Consider the following 23138-nt stretch of genomic DNA (forward strand, 5'->3'; position numbering starts at 1 on the left):
CACTTAAGTGTATGTTTTCTGGATAAATGACGTTATGCCATCACTTTCTGTTTATCAAACATACAAAATAATTTTGATAATCAAAAATGCAAAAGCTGCCCTACACTCACTGCCTCCACTCTGATCTAGCAGGTACAATACAAGTCTGATATCCTACCTTGTTCAAATGCCCACATAATTGCTGTCTGATCTTCCCTACACTCACTGCCTCCACTCTGATCTAGCAGGTATAATACAGGTCTGATATCCTACCTTGTTCAAATGCCCACATAATTGCTGTCTGATCTTCCCTACGTTCACTGCCTCCACTCTAATCTAGTAGGTACAATACAAGTCCGATATCCAACCTTGTTCAAATGCCCACATAACTGCTGACTGATCTTCCCTACGTTCACTGCCTCCACTCTGATCTAGTAGGTACAATACAGGTCCGATATCCTACCTTGTTCAAATGCCCACATAACTGCTGTCTGATCTTCGCTACACTCACTGCCTCCACTCTAATCTAGTAGGTACAATACAAGTCCGATATCCTACCTTGTTCAAATGCCCACATAATTGCTGTCTGATCTTCCCTACGTTCACTGCCTCCACTCTGATCTAGCAGGTACAATACAAGTCTGATATCCTACCTTGTTCAAATGCCCACATAACTGCTGTCTGATCTTCCCTACACTCACTGCCTCCACTCTGATCTAGTAGGTATAATACAGGTCTTATATCCTACCTTGTTCAAATGCCCCACATAACTGCTGTCTGATCTTCGCTACACTCACTGCCTCCACTCTAATCTAGTAGGTACAATACAGGTCTGATATCCTACCTTGTTCAAATGCCCACATAATTGCTGTCTGATCTTCCCTACGTTCACTGCCTCCACTCTGATCTAGCAGGTACAATACAAGTCTGATATCCTACCTTGTTCAAATGCCCACATAATTGCTGTCTGATCTTCCATACGTTCACTGCCTCCACTCTGATCACTGACCGATGCCACTAGATTTATATCAGCTGCCTTTTCCAGTAAATACTGTACAACACAAATGTGCCCATGATAACATGCACTGTGGAATGCTGTAATGTTGTAACATAAAAGTATATTTCACTGGTTGAAGGTGCGGATTGGAATATCTGGCTAGATGGTAACTGTTAGGTGGTGAAGAGGCTCAGACGAGTTACAAAACAGTTACACCAGAGCCTGATATTTCCATCCATACCTTCAACTGGTGAGAGGTTCTTTCTTTGCACGTATTATTCTTCAATCTGTAGAAGATATAAAGAAAACCTGGGTTTGTCTTTTAGACGCTATTTTGTTATAGTAGCGTACGAGTTTACGCATTCATTCATAAATTACAGCATGTGAGACATCTTAGACCCCTGGGTGTAAGAGGAGTTTTTCTAGCACCGGAAAAGCACAGGAAAATGCTGTCCGGCATGCAAGAAAAAAACATTCTTTACCAGCTCTGTAGTACTGCCTCCCTAAAATGTCTTGGAAGAGCCAAGAAATCATTGATTAAGTATTAAGACATGTCAACCTCAATTTTCTCACTTATCGGACAGAAGAATCTCTATTTATAGAAATGCTTATCTCACATGGGTTATCCCACACTCCTGTGATGGACTACTTCATGCATTGAATATACATATTATTTATGTAAAATAATTAAAAATCAGGTACCTTTATCTTTTCTCTTTGTTCCTAATAGTGTATTTCTTGATTCAAAATTCATTACTTTATGATAAGAACGTACCTTTACGCTACAAACGATAAAACTAAAGCGGAACTTTGTTATTGTGCGTCACTGAAATGTCACGACGTCACTTCTGCTAACAGACGTCAATTTCCCGCGTTTTAAATAGTTTCATATTTTCATGCTTGTTTTATTGTTTCTGTTGTGGTAAGTGAGAAATAGAATCCATCATTGGTGTCCAGTGAAGTCGGAAATCCTAACCCTCGGGCGCACCGCTCAAGTCTTAAACTCGGCACAGCCTCGTTTAAGACTTGAGCGGTGCGCCCTCGGGTTGGGATTTTCTGATCTTAACCGAAGACCAATGACAGATTCTCTATATTTCAAATTTTAACCTTTTCTGATCTTTTTTATTGTCACATAGAGCTAAAACTAATTTTTCCTTTGTCTAATATTAGTATTGATTCTCAGTTCTATAATTATAATAATTCCAAGAACATTTTGTATTACCCACGATCCCTAGCGGTTAAACTTTTAACCTCTAGGTTATGTGTCTTGTGTTCACCCTACAAAACTAACAATATCAACATGTTCCCATCAGATTTCAATCCATGTCCAAAATAACACTGAGACTAGTAAACTGTTATTTTTCATTAATTTTCATTTTAAAAGCTTGAAAGCAGTTGTACGACCGCGGATGTCAATGTTAATTTAAACAAGCAAATTCGATGAATAAGTATCCCCCGCCGAAAGGGTTTGTGGTAAGGAATGGCAAAAAAATATATCCGGCAAAAAGTTAAGGATGTTAATAAAAAGCAAATAATTTCATTAGTCAAAATCAATTTAACAGAAAACAAATGTTTAATTAAAGAGTACATAATACATGTATGATACTTTGATCCTGACTAAAGAATTTATTTTGAATGGGATATGCTTAATGTAATAAGCTTAGCTTTTAAAATTAAATGCAATTAACTGAAATGTGAGCTTGAAGTTTAACTGGAAAAAAATATGGTCTTTGAGTGGTTTGGCACCAGGTATTGCTGTTTAACATGTACATTTGAACATAAAAGAACAGAATGTCCTTAAGAGAACACAGGTAAGATATCTTGAACATGGCTGAGGGCAAGGTTTGTGCAGTCCCAACTTCACATGTTGAAGGTTTGAACATTTAAAAAAAAAAGGAATGGAAATATATATATGTATATATATAGATATATGCATATATTTATTTTTTTAGGGTGTGGGGGTGCGGAGGAACAGGAGAGAAAACAAAATTTCACAGGCTGATTATAAATATTGATGGAAAATTAAAAATGAAAAAAAAAGGGTAAAAGGGTGAAGTTGGGTGGAGGTGCAGAGGATGCATGATCAGTGGTTGGCATGACTGGGTGGAGGAGTGAGGTGGGGGGAATGGTACAACTTGCATGTTAATAAATAATCATGGAAGGTTTGAAAAAAAATCTAATTTTTTGGGAGGGGTGTTGGGAGGGGGACCAAGGCAAGCAGTTGTCCAGGTGTGGGTGCGCAACTTCGCATGTTTATAATAAATGTTCACAGAAAAGAATGAAAGAAATTTAATGAAATTCTGCCAAATGGTAAGTTTGTTATGTACAAATATGTGGATTTTTATAAAATTAAAGGGCAATAACTCTGAAGTTACAAAAGAAATCCGTACGAAATTGTGTGTGCACACCCACATTATAGTGCTCTAAATTCTGTTAAAGTTTCATAGTTCAAAGTCAAATATATCAAAAGTTATGGCGCAGAAATTGCCATACCTATAGATCTATAGTACCCTATATAGTTAACACTAGAAATTTCTAAGGGCCATAACTCTGGTGTTACTTGGGCAATCTGTCTGAAACTTGATGGGTCCCATAACCTCATAGTGGTGAACATGTATATGAAGTTTGTTGGAAAAAAATCTAAAATAAGGATTTTTTTTTGGGGGGGGGGGGGGGGGTCGGGGGATTGGGAGGGGGAGGGGTGTGATCAAGGTATCGGGGTGACCAGGTGCGGGTACACAACTCCACAATCATGTTTACAATAAATGTTCATAGAATGGAAGAAATTCTACCAAATGGTAAGTTTGTTCTGTACAAATATGTGGATTTTTATACAATTGAAGGGCAATAACTCTTAATTTACAAATAAATCCAAACGAAATTGTGTGTACACAACCACATTATGGTGATCTAAATTTTGTTTAAGTTTCATAGTTCTAGGTCAAATATATCAGAAGTTATGATGCAGAAATTGCCATATTTATAGTACCCTATATAGTTAACACTAGAAACTTCTAAGGGCCATAACTCTGTTGTTACTTGGGCAATCTGACTGAAACCTGACGGGCCGCAAGAACTCATAGTGGTGAACATGTACATGAAGTTTTAAATAAATATTCCCAACCATTTCCTAGATATGGCTCCGGACAGACGGAAGGACGAAAAGATGGACGGACGGAAGGACAACGCCAAAACTATATCCCTCCGACTTTTGTTGGGGGATAATAAACCAAACAAAATATGTACCAAACCAACTAGCAGACTTACCTGTATGGCCATCCTTTCCCTGGTAGTTTATTTTCACACCTGGTTGGTCAAGGAGAAATTTAATCATATCCAAACTCTTGCCACTTGTACACCCACTAAAATCCAGATAAGAGACAATAAAACCAACTGCCTCTGGTATAACCTGCTCCTGCTGCTCTGTACATATGTCGGTTTTTAATAGAAACAAGAGCTTGTAGAACACCAAATGCCCCCCTTGATACATCCAGTAATTACACAAGGAACAGAAAATGTGACCTTGACCTTTGACCTATTGACCTAAAATCAACAGGGGTCATCTGCTGGTCATGATCAACCACCTATTAAAGTTTCATGATCCTAGGCCCACGCAATCTTAAGTTATTGTCCAGAAACCATTTGACTGTTCTGGGTCACTGTGACTTGACCTACTCACCCAAAATCAATAGGGGTCATCTGCTAGTCATGAACAAACTCCCTACCAATTTTAATGATCCTAGGCCTAAGTGTTCTTGAGTTATCATCAGGAAACTGGTCAACTGGTCTGGATCACTATGACCTTGACCTTTGACCTACTAATTTCAAAATCAATAGAGGTCATCTTCTGGTCATGATCAACTTCCCTATCGAGTTCTATGATCCTGGGCCCAAGTGTTCTCAAGTTACCGTCTGGAAACGATATAACTGTTCCGCGGCACTGTGACCTTAGCCATTGACCTACTGACCTCAAAATCAATAGGGGTCATCTGCTGGTTAAGAACAACCTCTCTACCAACTTTCATGATCCTAGGCCCAAGCGTTCTTGAGCTATAACCGTAAATGGATTGATCTACATACAGACCGACTGACCGACCGACATCTGCAAAATATCCCTCCTTCGATGGGGTGCATAGAATATTAACGTTATGCAAAGTTGTGGTAAATTTCAAAAGAAAGCTCTTTTCTTAAAATAACAAGAGGCCCACTTGGGCCTAAGTCGCTCACCTGAGGCCAACTTTGACCTACATGTAATTAGATCTTGCTTGTGACAAAGTATCAAATTTTTAAAAAAGAGTTAAAAAAATTATATTTTTAGCTCTAGCGGCCCCAAAAAAGGGGCCAAGTGCCCCCTTTTAAACAAACTTGGGACAGGACCAAATAATTATGCTACATACCAACTTTGATGAAAATCCATCACGCAGTTATAAAAGGAAGTTGTTTAAAATGTATTTCTGACTTTAGCTCTTTCGGCCCCTAAAAGAAGCCAAGTGCCCCATTTTAACAAACTTGGAAAAAGATCATATATACTGCCAATTTCAGAAGCTCGCCGAATGGGCGTTTACATCAAACGCTGGTAGTAAATGACGTAGGTGTCACGCTAGTTATCGGTGAGAGGTTAATTTGATCACGCTTGTAGTTTGCTCCGCCCTAAAATATTTTTCTATTGATCGTTACGGGTTAGTTACAAAAGCAAAATATCATTGGTATTTATTTCAAGATAGCTCTGATTCTGCATAATAAATACATTCATGTGCAGAATATATACTTAAATCTATATAGATTATAGATTTGAACATTGATGTGTATACATGTATTTATATAGCAACTCTCGACGAAATAACACAAAACTGCTACCGCAGATTTTGTCTCGTAGGTTTCATGTATTTATTTTAAATTGATGTACATGTATCCAGTCTTCGTAAAATGTCCACGAATGTTGGTCATGGAAAATATCGCATACTCGATGTTGTCTTTACACATTGAACTATAAGTAATATTCATCCATTTATTTATTTAAAACTACATGCAGTATCTTGTCGAAATTAAACTGGAAATTCTGTCCCTAGACTCGTGAACGTTTGGTAATACCTAGTACATGTATTAGTCAACATAATTCGACGTTCAGATTGTTTTATATTTGTGACGGGCAATCTATGCGTCAAACTTTGAAGGACCAAAATAATGGAGGATAAATCACAGAACACAGTCATGTAAAGTTATTGGTTTTATCGTTTGTGCATATTAGTACATATTAGTGTGTCAGCACGGTAAACGTTAATCGTGTGCAGTACATACATAGGTTTAAGGTTTAGGAGTATATCACCAAAAGACAGAAATATTTTATAAACGAATAACATCGTTACCAATATTTTACTTAACCATTACATGTTCTGCCGTACTGTCCCGTACTGAAAATATTCTGAAAAAGTTGTCCCCCTTTGAAAATGAATGCCATTTGTAAAGAAATAAAAATAAACAATTGCTGAAAACTTTATTCCACTTAATTATGTGAAATTTCAACACTCGCATGCAATTGCAATGAATCAAAACTAACATATGTAACAATTCTTTGAAATGGTGAGTTTTTGAAGGCGTTTGACTGCCCGGGAGTGGGTCCCATTTAGGCAGTCCTTTTTTCGGAATTCAATGTTTATATTAGTATACTGACACTTGTTTTGTTGTTTTTGTAATGATAGAGGTATATTACTTATATTACTCTACAAAACAAGTGTCATTATACTGATATAAGCATTGAATTCCGAAAAATGAACTATTTAAACAGGCCCCACTTCCAGACAGTCAAGCGCTTTTAAAAACTCACCATTTTCAAGGAACTGTTACACATGTTTGTTTGGATGCATTTGTAATAGCGTGCGAGTGTTGAAATTTCACATAACTAGGTGGAACACAGTTTTCAACGATTGTTTATTTTTATTTCTTTACAAATGGCATTCATTTTCAAAGGGGGACAACTTTTTCAGAATATTTTCAGTACGGGACAGTACGGCAGAACATGTAATGGTCAGGTAAAATATTGGTAACGATGTTGTTCGTTTATAAAATATTTCTGTGTTTTGGTGATATACTCCTAAACCTTAAATCACCAGAAAATTCGTAATGTTGGATATTCTTTGATAATTTTTATACAAGTCAATGAAAAATTGAATCCCCTTTCGTTGCATGTAAGTTTTGTTTGAATTTATGGCCATTTCGTGAAATAATCGGCATTTAAACTTATAGCATGTAAAGCGTCAGGCAGCGATGAAAATTTTATCGGAAATTGTTCAATTATTTTGGTCTTTCGAGTGTTTGACGCGAGTAGGGATATTGCCCATTTGAAAAAATTATCTCAGTATTTCCTAGGATCGCTTCAAATTAGTTGGACTAATATGTGTAGTGCCCTTCTGTTTTAAAAGGCACATAGTTCTGTTGCAGCTTGTTGCAAATAATAGAACATTTGGCTCTTGTTACATAGAGAATGGAAATCTATGACCTTGCACACGATTTTGTAATAAAAAGTTTATTGCGCAGGCGCCACTCGATGCAATGCTATTTTAACTGATATTACTTTACCCAATATGCTTTCAGGTTACTATAATACAATAGCACTAAGTCTAGTTCAGTAAGTCATTTCTTCTACACATGTGTATCGGACCACAACGCACGCTGAGTGCGACCGGGTAAATCGCGTGCAGTCTTAGCACTTTTTATTTTTAGACTGCTTCAAGAATTGCTAAATGGTGCAGATAAACACGCAGCCAATTTTCATTAAACATATACGCATTTCCTTTCCTGGGTATGAGTTTACGTAACAATTGTCGGTAAAAAATACAAAGTGATGCGGCCATTATAACTATACATCCATCTGAGTCTGATTACTACTTCCAGTCTTCCATTTTTACCGATATTTTCTCTCAAACTGTAGAATACCAAACCAAAGAATTAACATCGATAAGAAAAGATTCCATATGAAAAGATATACATTATTTCATAGAAATCCGTCAAATAATTACTGCCTACTGAAGACATGTGGTATGCGATGTCTTGAAAACTTTAAACCAAAAAAAGTAGAGATAAAAATAAGCTGTTAGTCGAACCCATCGGCATAAATCTATTTGGAAGTTCTATGTCGACTTCAGTCTGGCATTACTGCAACTATGTACCCATGTTGTTTCTAGATTCCGAATTGTAGTAACCATCCATCGTGTGATCGCCCTTGTACTCGAGTGGTTAGTCGCTGACTTGAAATCACTGTAACCTGTCGGGGATGGGTTCGAGTTTTGCTACCAGCCATATCTCTTTATGTGAGAACGGTAGGCAGATTCTTACGGAGGACGGGAGCCTTGTACTGGTTCGTCCCAGGAGCGATGGTTAGGTAAACTGCCCACCCGACATACAGGAAGAACTGTTGAAAACGGGCGTTAAAGATTTTTCCATCGTGAGCAAGTTTCTTGGCAAGGAAACTTACTTAGTCATGAATCCCGAATCAAGTTTTAATTCCCTATTATATAAAGTTAAATGAAGGAGTCCAGCACTTATTTTTGTTTGGGTTCAAACGTTGCATCGTCACATTTATAGGTCATAATTATGGCGACTTTCCAGCTTTGATGGTAGGAAGACCCAAGGTGCCCCGCCATGCATTATTTCGTCACGATCGGACACCTGGGTAGAACCACCGACTTTCCGTACGTAAGCCAGCTGAATGACTTCCTCACATGAAGAATGCAATGCCCCGAGTGAGACTCAAACCCACTTCGATAAGGGTGATGTGATTTGAAGTTGGCGACCTTAACCACTCGGCGTTTGTTTTCATGTACAACGGCTACAGGACCGAAAGCTGAATCGATGATTAGGTGTAAATACATGTTCAATGTACAAAAATAAATGATTCCAGTTGATTCAATCGCATGCTTACTAGATTCTCAAACACATAAAACTTTATTACCTTTATAACTTGAGTTACGTATATAAACAGCGCATTTATGTTTAAATCAAGTATTGTATTTTCAACATGAAAAGTCCATGACCTAGCGACAGAAATACACATGTTGTTTAGGACATGTGTAATTTTACATGAATAAAGACATCTTTTGATTTTAAAACTTATATGCACCCGCTGACTAAATTTGCATTTTGTAGTGAGTGATTTTTTTATGAATTTGTCACAAGGAAATGTTTATCAATTAAAGAAAATCTATTCTGTACTGTTCTGGATAGAGATTGTAAAACATGTTTGACTTGAAACTGATTCTGAGACACGGCTAAAAAACTGCAGTATCATCAGTTTTTAAAAACCGTAAATACATTGCATGACTGACTTTTCAGTTTATGTGTTGTTTAGACAATTAACGGGAAAAACCCACATAATATTAAATCATATAAATGTACATAACTTGTCTCGCGTCTTGGGCGGAGTTTATGTAAATGACTGTTACAAAATTAGCCACTCACGATAAGAAAATCGATATCAGTCAGTCACTCCATGTGTATGGTGCAAACATTGAATCGGCGCACTATTCTGAAATCGGCAGTCATGATACTTCAGACCAAGTTTGATGATCCGAAGATCCATCCAGTGGTTCATGAGAAGAAGTCGTTTCAAGATATTTCTATTTTAAGCCCTATCAGACTCTTAAAAGGGCCAAGTGCCCCGATTTGAACATTGAGAATGGACCTTATAATGATGCTACAGACCAAGTTTGATAAAGATCAGTCAAGCCATTGATGATAAGAAGTTGTTTAAACATATTTCTATTTCTGGCTCTAGCTGACCCGTAAATGTGCCAAGTGCCCCCATTCAAACAAATTTGTGAGAGGACCTTGTAATGAAACTAAACACCAAGTTTAATGAAGATCAATGGATGGATCCGTAAACCGATCAATAAACTCCGCCCCTTAGTTACTGTTGCTATTTCCCACAAGCTTCTTTCAAAATGGCGGATTAATGTACATTAGCGAAATGACTCGCTAGAAAGTATTTCAGATGATATCTGTGTAAAATACTTTCCAAAATGTAAACCAAAATGCACAAATATAGTTGTCAAAGAGGCTTATTTGTTTTACTAAAGATAATGTACATGACATTAAACTTAACTCAGAAGAAACCACGGTAATAGTTCGCGCCAAAATGCTGGCGTTATCAAAGTAAAAACGCTTTCCGTCTTTGCTAGATATTCCTGACATGAAAAATAATGAGTCCTTATGTAAATACATAGCATAATTATAATCTTAATTATCTTTTAAACAACATGTGAAAAGAAATTACGCCTTAGATTATTATATAAATTATTTGATCACAATGAAACGTCCACTTCTGCCGTATAGAGACTGTATTTCCACGCTAGGCTTATATGATAAAAATATCAAACACCATGTGCAGTCACATATGGTGTAAGTGACTTCTTACATCAAGATAAAGAAATCTATTAATTGGTTCAATAGCTTTAAATATTAACGTTGCGTAATTACTCTACTGTTCTTATTTTACAAGTATGTTTTGCGACCGGGCTGCTGTTGCAACTGATTGTGGAATTGTCGATCACCGCTGTGATATCAATTAAGTTAACTATTCCTATTATATTATAATATGCAGTTGTCTTAAAAATAAACACATGTCCATGCTTGGTGTATATTTCAGAACTAATTTTTGTGGGAAAACTAACCAAATTTGAACATTTGGTAGTCATATTAATTTTATTTTCAGTGCAGTCGGACATTGCTTGCATATCATAGGGCTGATTAATTAAATCTCCTCCACAATTAAATTATAATAAACAATATCCAAACCAGCAAAGTTAAAGTCTATCACAGCAATGGCACAAACCAAAAGGGACAAAGGTCTTGCCGAAACCTATTAACCATGTTTTTGTTAGACCGGTGGAAACAAGGAAATGAAAACCTGTGATCTGTTTACTTGACAGTTCATAAAATTAAATATGTCTTCATGCTGCAAGCAAAACAAAACAAAAAATAAAAATGAAAAGAGAAAACAAACAGATAAAATTAGCCCATTTGCATTTATTGTATCATAAGTATTAATGGTAGTTATAAATAGTTTACAATAGCCGTAAAGTAAAATAAACATATCAAACAAAAAAAAAACAAAAAAACAAGAGGACCATGATGGTCCTGAATCGCTCACCTCTTCCCACATGACCCAGTTTTGAGTATGACGTAGTTTTTTCTATTATTTGACATAGTGACCTAGTTTTTGAGCTCATGTGACCCAGTTTTGAACTTGACCTAGATATTATCAAGATAAAAATTCTGACCAATTTTCATGAAGATCCATTGAAAAATATGGTCTCTAGAGAGGTCACAAGGTTTTTCTATTATTTGACCTATTGACGTAGTTTTCGAAGGTACGTGACCCTGTTTTGAACTTTATGTAGATATCATCAAGGTGAACATTCTCACTAATTTTCATGAAGAGGTCATGAAAAATATGGCCTCTAGAGAGGTCACAATATTTTTCTATTTTTATACCTACTGGCCTAGTTTTTGACCGCACGTAACCCAGTTTCGAAACTGACCTAGATATCTTCAAGGTGAACATTCAGATCAATTTTCATGAAGATCCATTGAAAAATATGGCCTCTAGAGAGGTCAAAAGATTTTAATAATTTTAGACCTACTGACCTAGTTTTTGAACGCAGCTGACCCCGTTTCAAACTTGACCTAGATATCATCAAGATGAACATTCAGACCAACTTTCATACAGATCCCATGAAAAGTATGGCCTCTAGTGTGAGGTCACAAGGTTTTTCTATTATTTGATCTACTGACCTAGTTTTTTAATGCACGTGACCCAGTTTCAAACTTGACCTAGATATCATCAAGGTGAACATTCTGACCAATTTTCATAAAGATCCATTCAAGGGTATGGCCTCTAGAGAGGTCACAAGGTTTTTCTATTTTAAGACCTACTGACCTAGTTTTTGATCGCAGTTGACCCAGTTTCAAACTTGACCTATATATCATCAAGATAAACATTCAGACCAACTTTCATACAGATCCCATGAAAAATATGGCCTCTAGAGAGGTCACAACGTTTTTTCATTATTTGACCTACTGACCTATTTTTTGATGGCACGTGACCCACTTTCGAACTTGACCTAGATATCATCAAGATGAACATTCTGACCAATTTTTATGGAGATCCATTCACAAGTATGGCCTCTAGAGAGGTCACAAGGTTTTTCTATTTTTAGACCTACTGACCTAGTTTTTGACCGCACATGACCCACTTTCGAACTTGACCTAGATATCATCAAGATGAACATTCAGACCAACTTTCATACAGATCCCATGAAAAATGTGGCCTCTAGAGAGGTCACAAGGTTTTTCTATTATTTGACCTACTGACCTAGTTTTTGACGGCACGTCACCCACTTTCGAACTTGACCTAGATATCATCAAGGTGAACATTCTGACCAATTTTCTTGAAGATCTTGTAAAATATATGGCCTCTAGAGAGGTCACAAGGTTTTTCTATTTTTAGACCTACTGACCTAGTTTTTGACCGCACGTGACCCAGTTTCAAACTTGACCTAGATATCATCAAGGGGAACATTCTGACCAACTTTCATAAAGATCCCATGAAAAATGTGACCTCTAGAGTGATCACAAGCAAAAGTTTACGCACGCATGCACGCACGGACGACAGACGCTGCGCTATCAAAAAGGCACACCTTGTCACTTTGTGACAGGTGAGCTTAAAAATCAAAATCAGCGACATGCACCGACATGAGCGTATATTTATTTTTTCAAACTACATTTAAAAGGAAAATCAATTTAAAGATATCAATTGTCAGACTTCGTAAAATAAAACAGAATTGTGTCAAAACAGGGGATACTGTTATACTTACTGTCTACAAAATATGAAAGACATAGCATAACATAATAAATAATGAGAAAAATTCCCTCCTGAATATTTGTCTTTATGCTCCTGATTTAATGGCTTACGTTTTGTCCTTGAAATAAAGGTAATGTGCCGTGCACTGTCCAGATCTTATATATATGTTTGAATAATGACTTTGGTATTCTATGTAAAATTAATTTACATGTATATGTGTTGACTTTATAATGACTCGTTCAATGTGCGCTCTATGTTAAAAAGTAAGAAGATTTGTCGCTTAATTCAACATTTATATGTTGTATAGTTAACATACAGTCAAATGCAAACATATAGATCATACATTCAATTGCAAGAATATATTGCTGAAGGTTAGCTGTTACTGTTATATAAAATAAGATATACATTTATGACTTATATATTTAATGACTTGAACTGAATAATTCTGCGATCGGCCTAAATTGAAATAAAGTGAGTAAATTCACATTAAAATTCCGATCACAGACGAATGAGTAAAGAGAGAGACGATTCATGACGAGTTACGTATGCTATCATATTATACCATGCACATTAGTGACACACACGGCAGTTTCAATATAAAGTTTATTAGAATTACATTTGATCAGATTGCTTATTGATCCGTTTAACGTTCAACGTTTACATTTTTCTAAATCGGCCTTTGGTTTACGGAAAAAATAAATCTCCCCCTATCTAGCCTTTCTGGGTACCGCTCGTCGGCATTACATATTCCTAATGCACACCTCAACGCCACTTCCTTCGAAAAAAAGATGTATCAAACTTAAAGAATAAGTCAGTAACGGTTTCTTAGTGAAAGCTTGTGGGAAGCAATGGCTGGTTAGCAACAAGGGAAGTGCACTGAATAACCCACATTATCTTATTGGTCAATATCATAGATAACAGTTAGTTTGATTGACAGCACGGATCCATCCATTCTTAAAATACCAATGAAGTTCATACTCGATCCAAAAACTAGAAAACTGATGAGATTCTGAAAGGACAATTTCTATGAAAGCAAGGGTTTCAGTATGTATTTTTTAAATTGAGTTAGCTCCCTTCAATTGTAAAATTTGTTTTATAGAAGATAAGACATTTTTTGCTGCTTTTTTTTAAAGTAATGGTAACTGTTTTTGCTCTCATGTAATTTTAAATGCAGCTTGTAAGTGATAAATTATTCTTAATAAAAATTATCTGGTTACTTATTAGATATTTCTATGACTGCCATGAAATCCAAGTTTTCGCCATGGTTCCCTCATACATCATATAGAACAAAGACCTGCATCTCTTCAATTCTGAATTGAAAGTCTGTAGCCATTCTGCTTTACTGTTACTTCACACTACAAAAGAAGATACAGTTTTCGAAGTGTTTGGAAAATACAAAGGAATATAAAATGCACATAATGAATTATGAAAAACAATTTTATAATTTAATGATAATCACCTAAAACTCCCAACATGTAGCTTAAAACTAGGGTCGAGTTTTCCTATTATGAAATTTCATGCAATGTTATTTGGAGGTGTATCTATGTCTCTAAGGAAAAAGTTTAGACTAAATAAGAAACAAGAGCTCCGCTAAGCGGGGCAATATACGCCCGAAGGGTCACATCATAGGCTGGGAGCAAAAATCAAAGAACATGACTCTTGTAGCCCAAAAGACTAGAACAACAAAAGGAAAACTTCAAAATCAAAGCATCGTAAATACTGGAGGACAGATTGTCTTGAAATGCATTGAGATGACTGGCCCGAGATCAGCAATGTCACTTTTCTGTTGGGACTGTTAAACTAGTAAATGTCTTTTTCATCTTTTTACAACAGTGTAACCATTTCCTTGCTATTTCTATGTTCATTGTGAATTTAATGACTAAATATGAACAATGCAGACTGTCATGATCAGACTGCACAGATGTGCATGTAGACACATATACACAATTACAAAGCAATCATACATTAATAACTATTGGGCCAATATACATTAAACTATAAAAAAAAAACATAGGGAACTGAAACACATTTTAAAGGTCACTAATTATAGAAGGGATGATCAGACTTTTAAAGAATACACACATAACAGATTACCGTGTTGCAAATTTATATAGATCGTAATAGCCGAAACATTCGAGCAATAAATATTTTGTTTTTGCTCTAAAAATACTAATAGCTTTTTACAAATTTATCAAGAACTAACTAATTTATCAAAGTTCTATTATTATATTTCACTTCTTTGTGGTGATTGAAACTAACAAATAGCCGAGCTTTTACTTCCTCTATATTCTGAATTTTTAGTACAGCTAATTTATTTGTGAATTCCCTAAATGTAAAATTTTCAATGAAAAATCCGTCATCCAGCGATAATCATAAGAACACTGTCTCGTATATAAAGCGTGCATACTTTATTGGTTGTTTGACGCCTGCATTCAATTAAAGCACGCATTGAAGCTGTTGTTCTATGTGCTGCCATGTGAGAACTATTTTCTTTCGGCCGAGTGTGAAATACATGGTGTTTATCAAAAAATCGATTAAGCCGAAATTCATATAAGTATTATAGTGATTCAACTGGACGGAATTATCTTTGGCAATCTGTTCAAAAACAAATCTTTAAGTCCACAAAAAAAATATTCAAAGTCAACAATTATTTTTTATCTGGTACATGTATGACATGTATGTAAAAATACACCTAAAAATTGGAGGTACCATCCATGTTGTACCACAGAAAAGTGGTCTCAGTTTTTCCCTACGGCCAACAATAAGAAAGTTTCAAAATAAGCTATTTATAGTAACATGAAAGGGAAGTAATTCAAAAAAATTATTGTAAGTGAACAAAAAAGAGATCTACCAAATAAAAACAAGAACACTGCAACACAGAGCAATATACCTGACCTTGACGTGAGACATCCAAAACATGCGCTCTGCACGTCGTCTCCGTGTGGTGAACATTTGTGTCAAGTTTCCTTGAAATCCATCACGGGATTTAAGAGTTACAGAGCGGACAAGAAATTGCTAACGGACAGACGGACGGAGAGATGGACACCAGCGTCATAACATAACACGTCCCTTTGGGCATATAAAAAATACCTAACATAATTTGCCTTTAAAATTTATGTCACTTTGTTTTTCCTTGAAATTAATTTCCCTGTTACTATGCACATCCGAGTTATTTCAAAATCAATGCATGTAATACAAATATGTTGACCAGAAGAAAAAAGGAATAAGTTTACGTACAGTCTTTAATTTTTACCCTGCTATATTTCTATAATGCACTTTTTCCATCTTTCTGTTCTAACAGTTCAATTAATAGGGGTGTAACGATACATCGAACTATCGATGCATTGCGATACTAAGTGTCCCGATAGCATGCATCGATAGAAAAGTCACGATCCAATAACAATCGCCGATAGTTTTTTCAACAATCGATAGTTTCGATAGTTTTGAAATTTTTGTAAATACAGAAATAATTTATAATTTATTAACCAAGAAACAGGGCCAGCTTTCATTTGCGCTCGGAAAATGTTTACGTCTCCATTACAATAATTACCCTCACGGAATTAAACTACCATAAAGGACTGAGAAGTCAGTCTGGGAGATAATTAATAAATTTAGTTTCTTAGAAACTTTGATTAAATATATTTAAATAACCTGTTAATTTTAGATGAGAAAATATACTATGGACATGGAGAAAGAAGGCTATATACTTGTATTATACAGAAACTGTTCGGTAGGGCCCTTCATTTAGTGCTGGTACACCTTAATCCGATCCGTTAATTTTCGTCTTTTTTGATGCTTTGGGTTACTAAACATGTTGACATTCGCAACAAAATGGCCGATTCGTTTGAGTATACCTTGCATAGGTTTATTGTTTTACTTATTTTTCCGAAGCCAAGGAAGGCAAGAAATATTTAATGTTAGAATTATTTCTGTCCGTTTCAGTTATACAAACATCTCAATGTGTGTTAACAGCAATTATAAACAGTGCCGTCTCTTACACCGTGTAACAATGCCAGTTGGTAGCTTTACTGTATAAAATATGATGGCCAATAACTATTGCAATAGTATTGCAATAGTAACCTGCAATAGAATAGTATCGCAATAGTTTTTAAGCAATATCAATAGTATTGCAATAGTCAAAATTGGCCTCAACAGTCACCCCTATCAATTAACTGTTAAAAGTGGTGTTTACCAAAATGATACTGACTGAATGGCGAACAGAGCAGATCTTGATCAGACTGCACAGATGGCGTAGGCTGATCATGATTTACACTGGTTTCAAAGGCAGAATCAATTTTGTCCAAAATTATTAGGGTTAAGGGACCAATGATAGAAAGAGGAAGAACAGAACAGAACAGAAAATATTTGGTATGAATCAAAATCTTGGCCATCAAAGATTTTAAACAGGCTGGTGTAGTATATCTACTCGAACGGAAACTTAAAACCTTGATTTGTTTCTTAACAGTGTTAGTGAACATTTGTGTAAAAACAAACCCTGTAATTTACCAAAATACAGTAATGCAATGGCATTTGTGTGTTGCTTTTTTAATTGAGTTACCTCCCTTCAACCATAAAATTAAAGAAAATCTGAATGTATGATTGTGTTAAGCGTTAGAAGCGCAACTGGAAGTACAGGAAAATAATTATAGATAAAAATTTATGGTGTGCTTATTTACCAAATCATTTCATGTCTGCCATCCACAATGTTTCCCATATACACCATGCTAAACAAAGACATGCATCTCTTCATTTCTAAATATCATGGTTTGTAGCTATTCTGCTTTCCTGTAACTTCAAACCTACAAAAGAAGTGGAAGTTCATGAAAACATTTTGTTAATCTAAGTTCTAAAGATGCACATTCAATATGTTAGTGCACAAACTTAAATAAAATCATCTACTTCAGTTACACTGACTGGCGGACATTCTATCAGCAACGTGTGTAAAAGATTATAATAAGCACTATACCCGACATTATATACTTTAATTTTAATTTTAAAGGTATCTTCAATAAATGTAAGGTTATATGACAATGGTAAAATCATTCAAGTAGATTTAAACAGTATTCTTTCATCAGAGAACACAAAGGTTTGTAGTGTGTGGAAAGGAGTCTGAAGACAAACTACGTGTAATATCTAGAGAGGTGGCAAACTTAGTGTCCTTGGTCCAATGCTGTTTTCGCATATGGCTACATGTAAATATCAATCTACCTTATAAATCCAAAACTCCACCATGGTTCCATCATTCACCATATAGATTAAAGACCTGCATCTCTTCAGTTCTGAAGTTAATGGTCTCTAGTCATTCTGCATTACTGTTACTTCACACTACAAAAAGAAATATAAAGTGGATAGACATATTACATGCACAATAATAAACCACAATAAAATCAAGTGAAGGCACTTTTTGTCGAATAGCAGTAATTCGGTATCACAGAAAAAAAATCCCTAATTAATAGGTCCTAATTTATTTCCATTTTTCGCACAACTGAACATAACAGAGAGCCAAATGGGCATTATTTCACTTTTCATAAAATACCGGTGAGACGAGACATTGTTTATGTTTATACTTGCATGTCTTCAGGTTGTATACTTGAAAACGAAAGTAGGGTGTTTATTATGTAGATTGTTTTCTGAAAAACTGCAATATGATGGTATCTGTCATAATCTGAATCCAGATGACTTGCATTTCACTGCATACTATTCAACACCACTTTTTCTTTTCATTTTCTTGAAGCAAATATATGGATATCTTATGGGAAACAGGTCTACTACAGAATGAATACTCAGAAACTGTACCAAAATTGATTTGAAGCAGCTGAATTTTATATCAAACTAGGAACCTTTAAGTGTTCTTTCTTTAAATTGAGTTACCTCCCTTCCATTGTATTTTTTTTTTCAAGGGAAAAGTGGTTTCGTCTGTATTCAGTTTTTCTCTAACTCAGAGTGCAGCAGCTGTATTAGAGAAAAATGGTTCTAAATGTAAATGATCTTCTTACTTGTTAAGTGCTTCTTATCCACTGTGTTTCCCACATACATCATGTCATGGTCCATGTTAAACAATTTACAGCTACATCTCTTCACTTCTCAACTTCAAGTTCTTCAACGTCTGTAGCTATTCTTCTTTTCTGTTACTTCACACATTGAACTGCAAAAGATTTTTTTTTTTGTTTTAGGTTTAATGCTGTTTTTCAACAATATTTCAGTTGTGTTCCCGCTGACAAGTTAACCTTACCAGTGTTCCTAGATTCTATACCAGTACAAACTTGTTTTCCACAAGTAACTGCCAATTCCCCATAAGAAACAGAGGTGGAATACAAAAAATGTCACAGAGAACACGCACAAGAGGCTCTAACTCACGTATGTGCAGGCTGATCTTGGTCTGCACTGTTCACTATTCAATCAGTAAATTTTCAGTGAAAACCCCTTTGAATAATAAATGGTTTTGCCCAGACTGAATGATGGACCAGTTCATTTTGAGAAATTCAGCAAGGTAAAGGTCAATTGTTCACAAACTCTGCAAAATATCTTACAGTCAATACTGACTCAACTGATCAGTATTGACCAATAGACTATGCACTGGTCGCAAAGGCAGAATCACTTGCCGACACTGGCAACAGCAGGTTAAAGGTTAAATAACAACAGTTTATAACATTTGGGGCTTGATGCTGGTGAATGGAGAAATTATCTATTATGACAACATGTGAAACTAGATATCTATCACAACAAGGAAACATTTAAAATGTATATCAGAATGTAACTTGTATTAAGGATCATATAAAAAATTTATAAAATATGAAAATTTTCATCTAGGAAATCATACCTGACAGACTTGTAATATTCGTAACATTTATATAGACAGAATTGTTCAGAAAAGGTAGACAATACTTTCTGTAAAGGTCGCCTTGTTCAGTAATGTGTATTTTGTCTTACAACACATGTACTGTCCACATTCTACTTTGTAGAAAATATCAAAAAATATTTTTCTCTAAATAATAGTAAATTTGTTTTTTGATGTGTGTCTAACATACTTACCTACGTTCTCCGGAAAATGAAAAATTACTTTCTATATTTTTTTAAGAAATTGCATTTTTTTAATCATTTTGACCACTCTACTTTCACTTTCATTTTGCAACTTTCGCATTTTTGATATATATGTTTAATTCTGTGGAACAGTCTCCCTAAACATCTTTGGTGTACTGAATCTTTCCACACATTCAAGCATGCCATCAAAGCCGCAGGGTTTCCACTGGCCGTATTTCTTTTTCCGCCACAAAATATCGAAGTCAGTGACGCCTTTCAGGAGGTGGGGGGGGGGGGGGTTAAAGTGTTTAATGGGGGTCAGGGGAATCTCCCCCTTGAAATTTTTGAAATACAGGCATGAAATAGTGGGCTCTGGTGCATTTTAGGTCTAAAACTTTGACGTAATGGAGGAGTTAGTACCCACTTGATGGGGGAGGCTGGCCTGGAGCGGGGTCAGGGGGCTTTCCCCTGGAAAATTATGAATACAGGTTTGGAATGGTGTCCTCCGTAGTGTTTCTGGGTCTGAATCTTGAGCAAATGTTATTATTTGTTTGCCAAAATAGGAAGAAGCATCTTTGATGAGCATACTGTATAGGACACTTCTCAATTATTATTTTTGGGCCTGCATTTTTTTTTTATGAACATATGTCCACAACAGAGTGCAGTGTATGCACAATACGACACCTTCGCCTAAGCCAGCCATGCCAGTAACCTACACAATAAGATGCATCCACATCCTCAAAAAAATGTTTCAACACCGCATATATAGGAGACATGGACATGGCTGACATTTCAACGGGGTCGAAATCTACATACATTATACTATTAAGTGGCTATCAATGTTGAGAACCTGTATCTCAATTACTTGTTACATTTTCATTGTGTAATAGCAACAGAAGACCGCCTAGCAGAAGGTGGTTAGCAACCTTTTTCTAAATAATCCCTTAAAGGAAGGTAATTCATATGAAATACAGAAGACGGCCGTAACATTATATTTCAAATAATCCCTTAAAGGAAGGTAATTCATATGTAATACAGAAGACGGCCGTAACATTATATTTCAAATAATCCCTTAAAGGAAGGTAGTTAATATGAAATACAGAAGACGGCCGCATTATATTTCAAATAATCCCTTAAAGGAAGGTAGTTAATATGAAATACAGAAGACGGCCGCATTATATTTCAAATAATCCCTTAAAGGAAGGTAATTCATATGAAATACGGAAGACAGCCGTAACATTATATTTCAAATAATCCCTTAAAGGAAGGTAATTCATATGAAATACAGAAGACGGCCGCATTATATTTCAAATAATCCCTTAAAGGAAGGTAATTCATATGAAATACAGAAGACGGCCGTAACATTATATTTCAAATAATCCCTTAAAGGAAGGTAGTTCATATGAAATACAGAAGACGGCCGTAACATTATATTTCAAACAAGAGATCACAGAGTGATCTTGGCGCCCACCAATGTGCCATTTTTGAGTGTTCCAAATTTCAAGACTTACTGACTAGCTCAAGGTCAAATTTCATTTCCGTACACAACACTTTGCATGTGGTCCAAATTCGAAAGCTGTAGCTTGAGAAATGTGAAAGTAGGTCATTAGATCAATTTCAAGGACGAAATGTGAAAGTAGGTCACTAGGTCAAAATCAAGGTCAAATTACACTTCAGAACACAAATTTATGCATGTGGTCCAAATTTAAAGCCTGTACCTTCAAAAATGTGAAAGTAGGTCACTAGGTCAATGTCAAGGTCAAAGTTTGTTTCGGTACACAATCCTATGCATGTGGTCTAAATTTGAAGCCTGTAGCTACAGAAATGTGAAAGTAGGTCACTAGGTCAATCTTAAGGTCAAAGTTCATTTCAGTACACAAAACTATGCATGTGGTCCAAATTTGAAGGCTGTAGCTCGAAAAATGTGAAAGTAGGTCACTAGGTCAAAATCAAGGTCAAATTTTATTTCGGAACACAGAACTATGCATGTGTTTCAAATTTGAAGCCTGCACCTTCAAAAATGTGAAAGTAGGTCACTAGGTCAATGTAAAGGTCAAAGTTTGTTTCGGTACACAAAACTATGCATGTGGTCCAAATTTGAAGGCTGTAGCTTGAGAAATGTGAAAGTAGGTCAGTAGGTAAAAATCAAGGTCAAATTCCAATTCGGAACACAAAACTATGCATGTGGTCCAAATTTGAAGCCTGTACCTTCAAAAATGTGAAAGTAGGTCACTAGGTCAAAGTCAATGTCAAAGTTTTTTTTCAGTGCACAAAACTATGCAAGTGGTCCAAATTTGAAGGCTGTAGCTACAGAAATGTGAAAGTAGGTCACTAGGTCAAAATCAAGGTCAACTCATGTCAAAGTTCATCTTGCCACTCAAAACCATACATGTGGTCCAAATTTGAATGTTGTAGGTTATTGACAAGAAGATTTTAAAATCTTTTCCCTATATAAGTCTATATGAACCATGTGACCCCCCAGGGCGGGGCCATATTTGACTCTAGGGGGATAATTTCAACAAACTTGGTAGAGAACCACTAGATGAGGCTACATTACAAATGCCAAAGCCCTAGGCTTTGTGGTTTGGACAAGAAAATTTTCAACGTTTTTCCCTATGTAAGTCTATGTAAACCATGTGACCCCCAGGGCGAAGCCATATTTGACCCTAGGGGGATAATTTGAACAATCTTAGTAGAAGACCACTAGATGATGTCATATACAAAATATCAAAGCCCTAGGCCCTGTGGTTTTGAACAAGAGGTTTTTCCCTATATAAGTCTATATAAACCATGTGACCCCCGGGGCGGGGCCATATTAGACCCCAAGGAAATATTTTGAATCATCTTGGTAGAGGACCACTAGATGATGCTTCATACCAAATATCAAAGCCCTAGGCTCTGTGGTTTTGGACAAGAAGATTTTCAAAGTTTTTCCCTATATAAATCTATGTAAATTATAGAAATAAACAAAGGGCCATAACTTACTAAAAAATTGTTGAACCAGTCTGATTTTCAGGGGGACACAACTAGGGTACCAATACATCATTCTGACAAAGTTTGGTCAAAATCCCCCAGGTAGTTTCTGAGGAGATGCGATAACGAGAAATTGTTAACGGACGGAAGGACGGACGGACTGACGGACGGACGGACGGACGGAAGGACGACGGACCACGGACGCAGAGTGATTTGAATAGCCCACCATCTGATGATGGTGGGCTAAAAATCCCTTAAAGGAAGGTAATTCATATGAAATACAGAAGACGGCCGTAACATTATATTTCAAAT

At 36.0% G+C, this 23138-nt stretch overlaps 1 protein-coding gene across 1 annotated transcript in view; it reads right to left on the reverse strand.

Annotated features, from left to right (window-relative positions):
• The window catches only part of LOC123558671 (serine/threonine-protein kinase TNNI3K-like), a 123228-nt gene that overhangs the window by 25287 nt on the left and 74803 nt on the right, over positions 1 to 23138 (reverse strand). Inside the window, exons 2-7 of the mRNA XM_053524332.1 lie at positions 18830 to 18978; positions 18042 to 18158; positions 17510 to 17632; positions 14051 to 14188; positions 4244 to 4338; positions 919 to 1074 (exon numbers count right to left, since the gene is read on the reverse strand). Coding sequence (XP_053380307.1) covers positions 919 to 1074; positions 4244 to 4338; positions 14051 to 14076 — 277 coding nt within the window. The 5' untranslated portion in view covers positions 14077 to 14188; positions 17510 to 17632; positions 18042 to 18158; positions 18830 to 18978. The remainder of the gene's footprint in view (positions 1 to 918; positions 1075 to 4243; positions 4339 to 14050; positions 14189 to 17509; positions 17633 to 18041; positions 18159 to 18829; positions 18979 to 23138) is intronic.

Source organism: Mercenaria mercenaria, chromosome 15 (genome assembly GCF_021730395.1).
Source record: "Mercenaria mercenaria strain notata chromosome 15, MADL_Memer_1, whole genome shotgun sequence".
In the NCBI taxonomy this organism is placed as follows: Eukaryota; Metazoa; Mollusca; class Bivalvia; order Venerida; family Veneridae; genus Mercenaria; species Mercenaria mercenaria.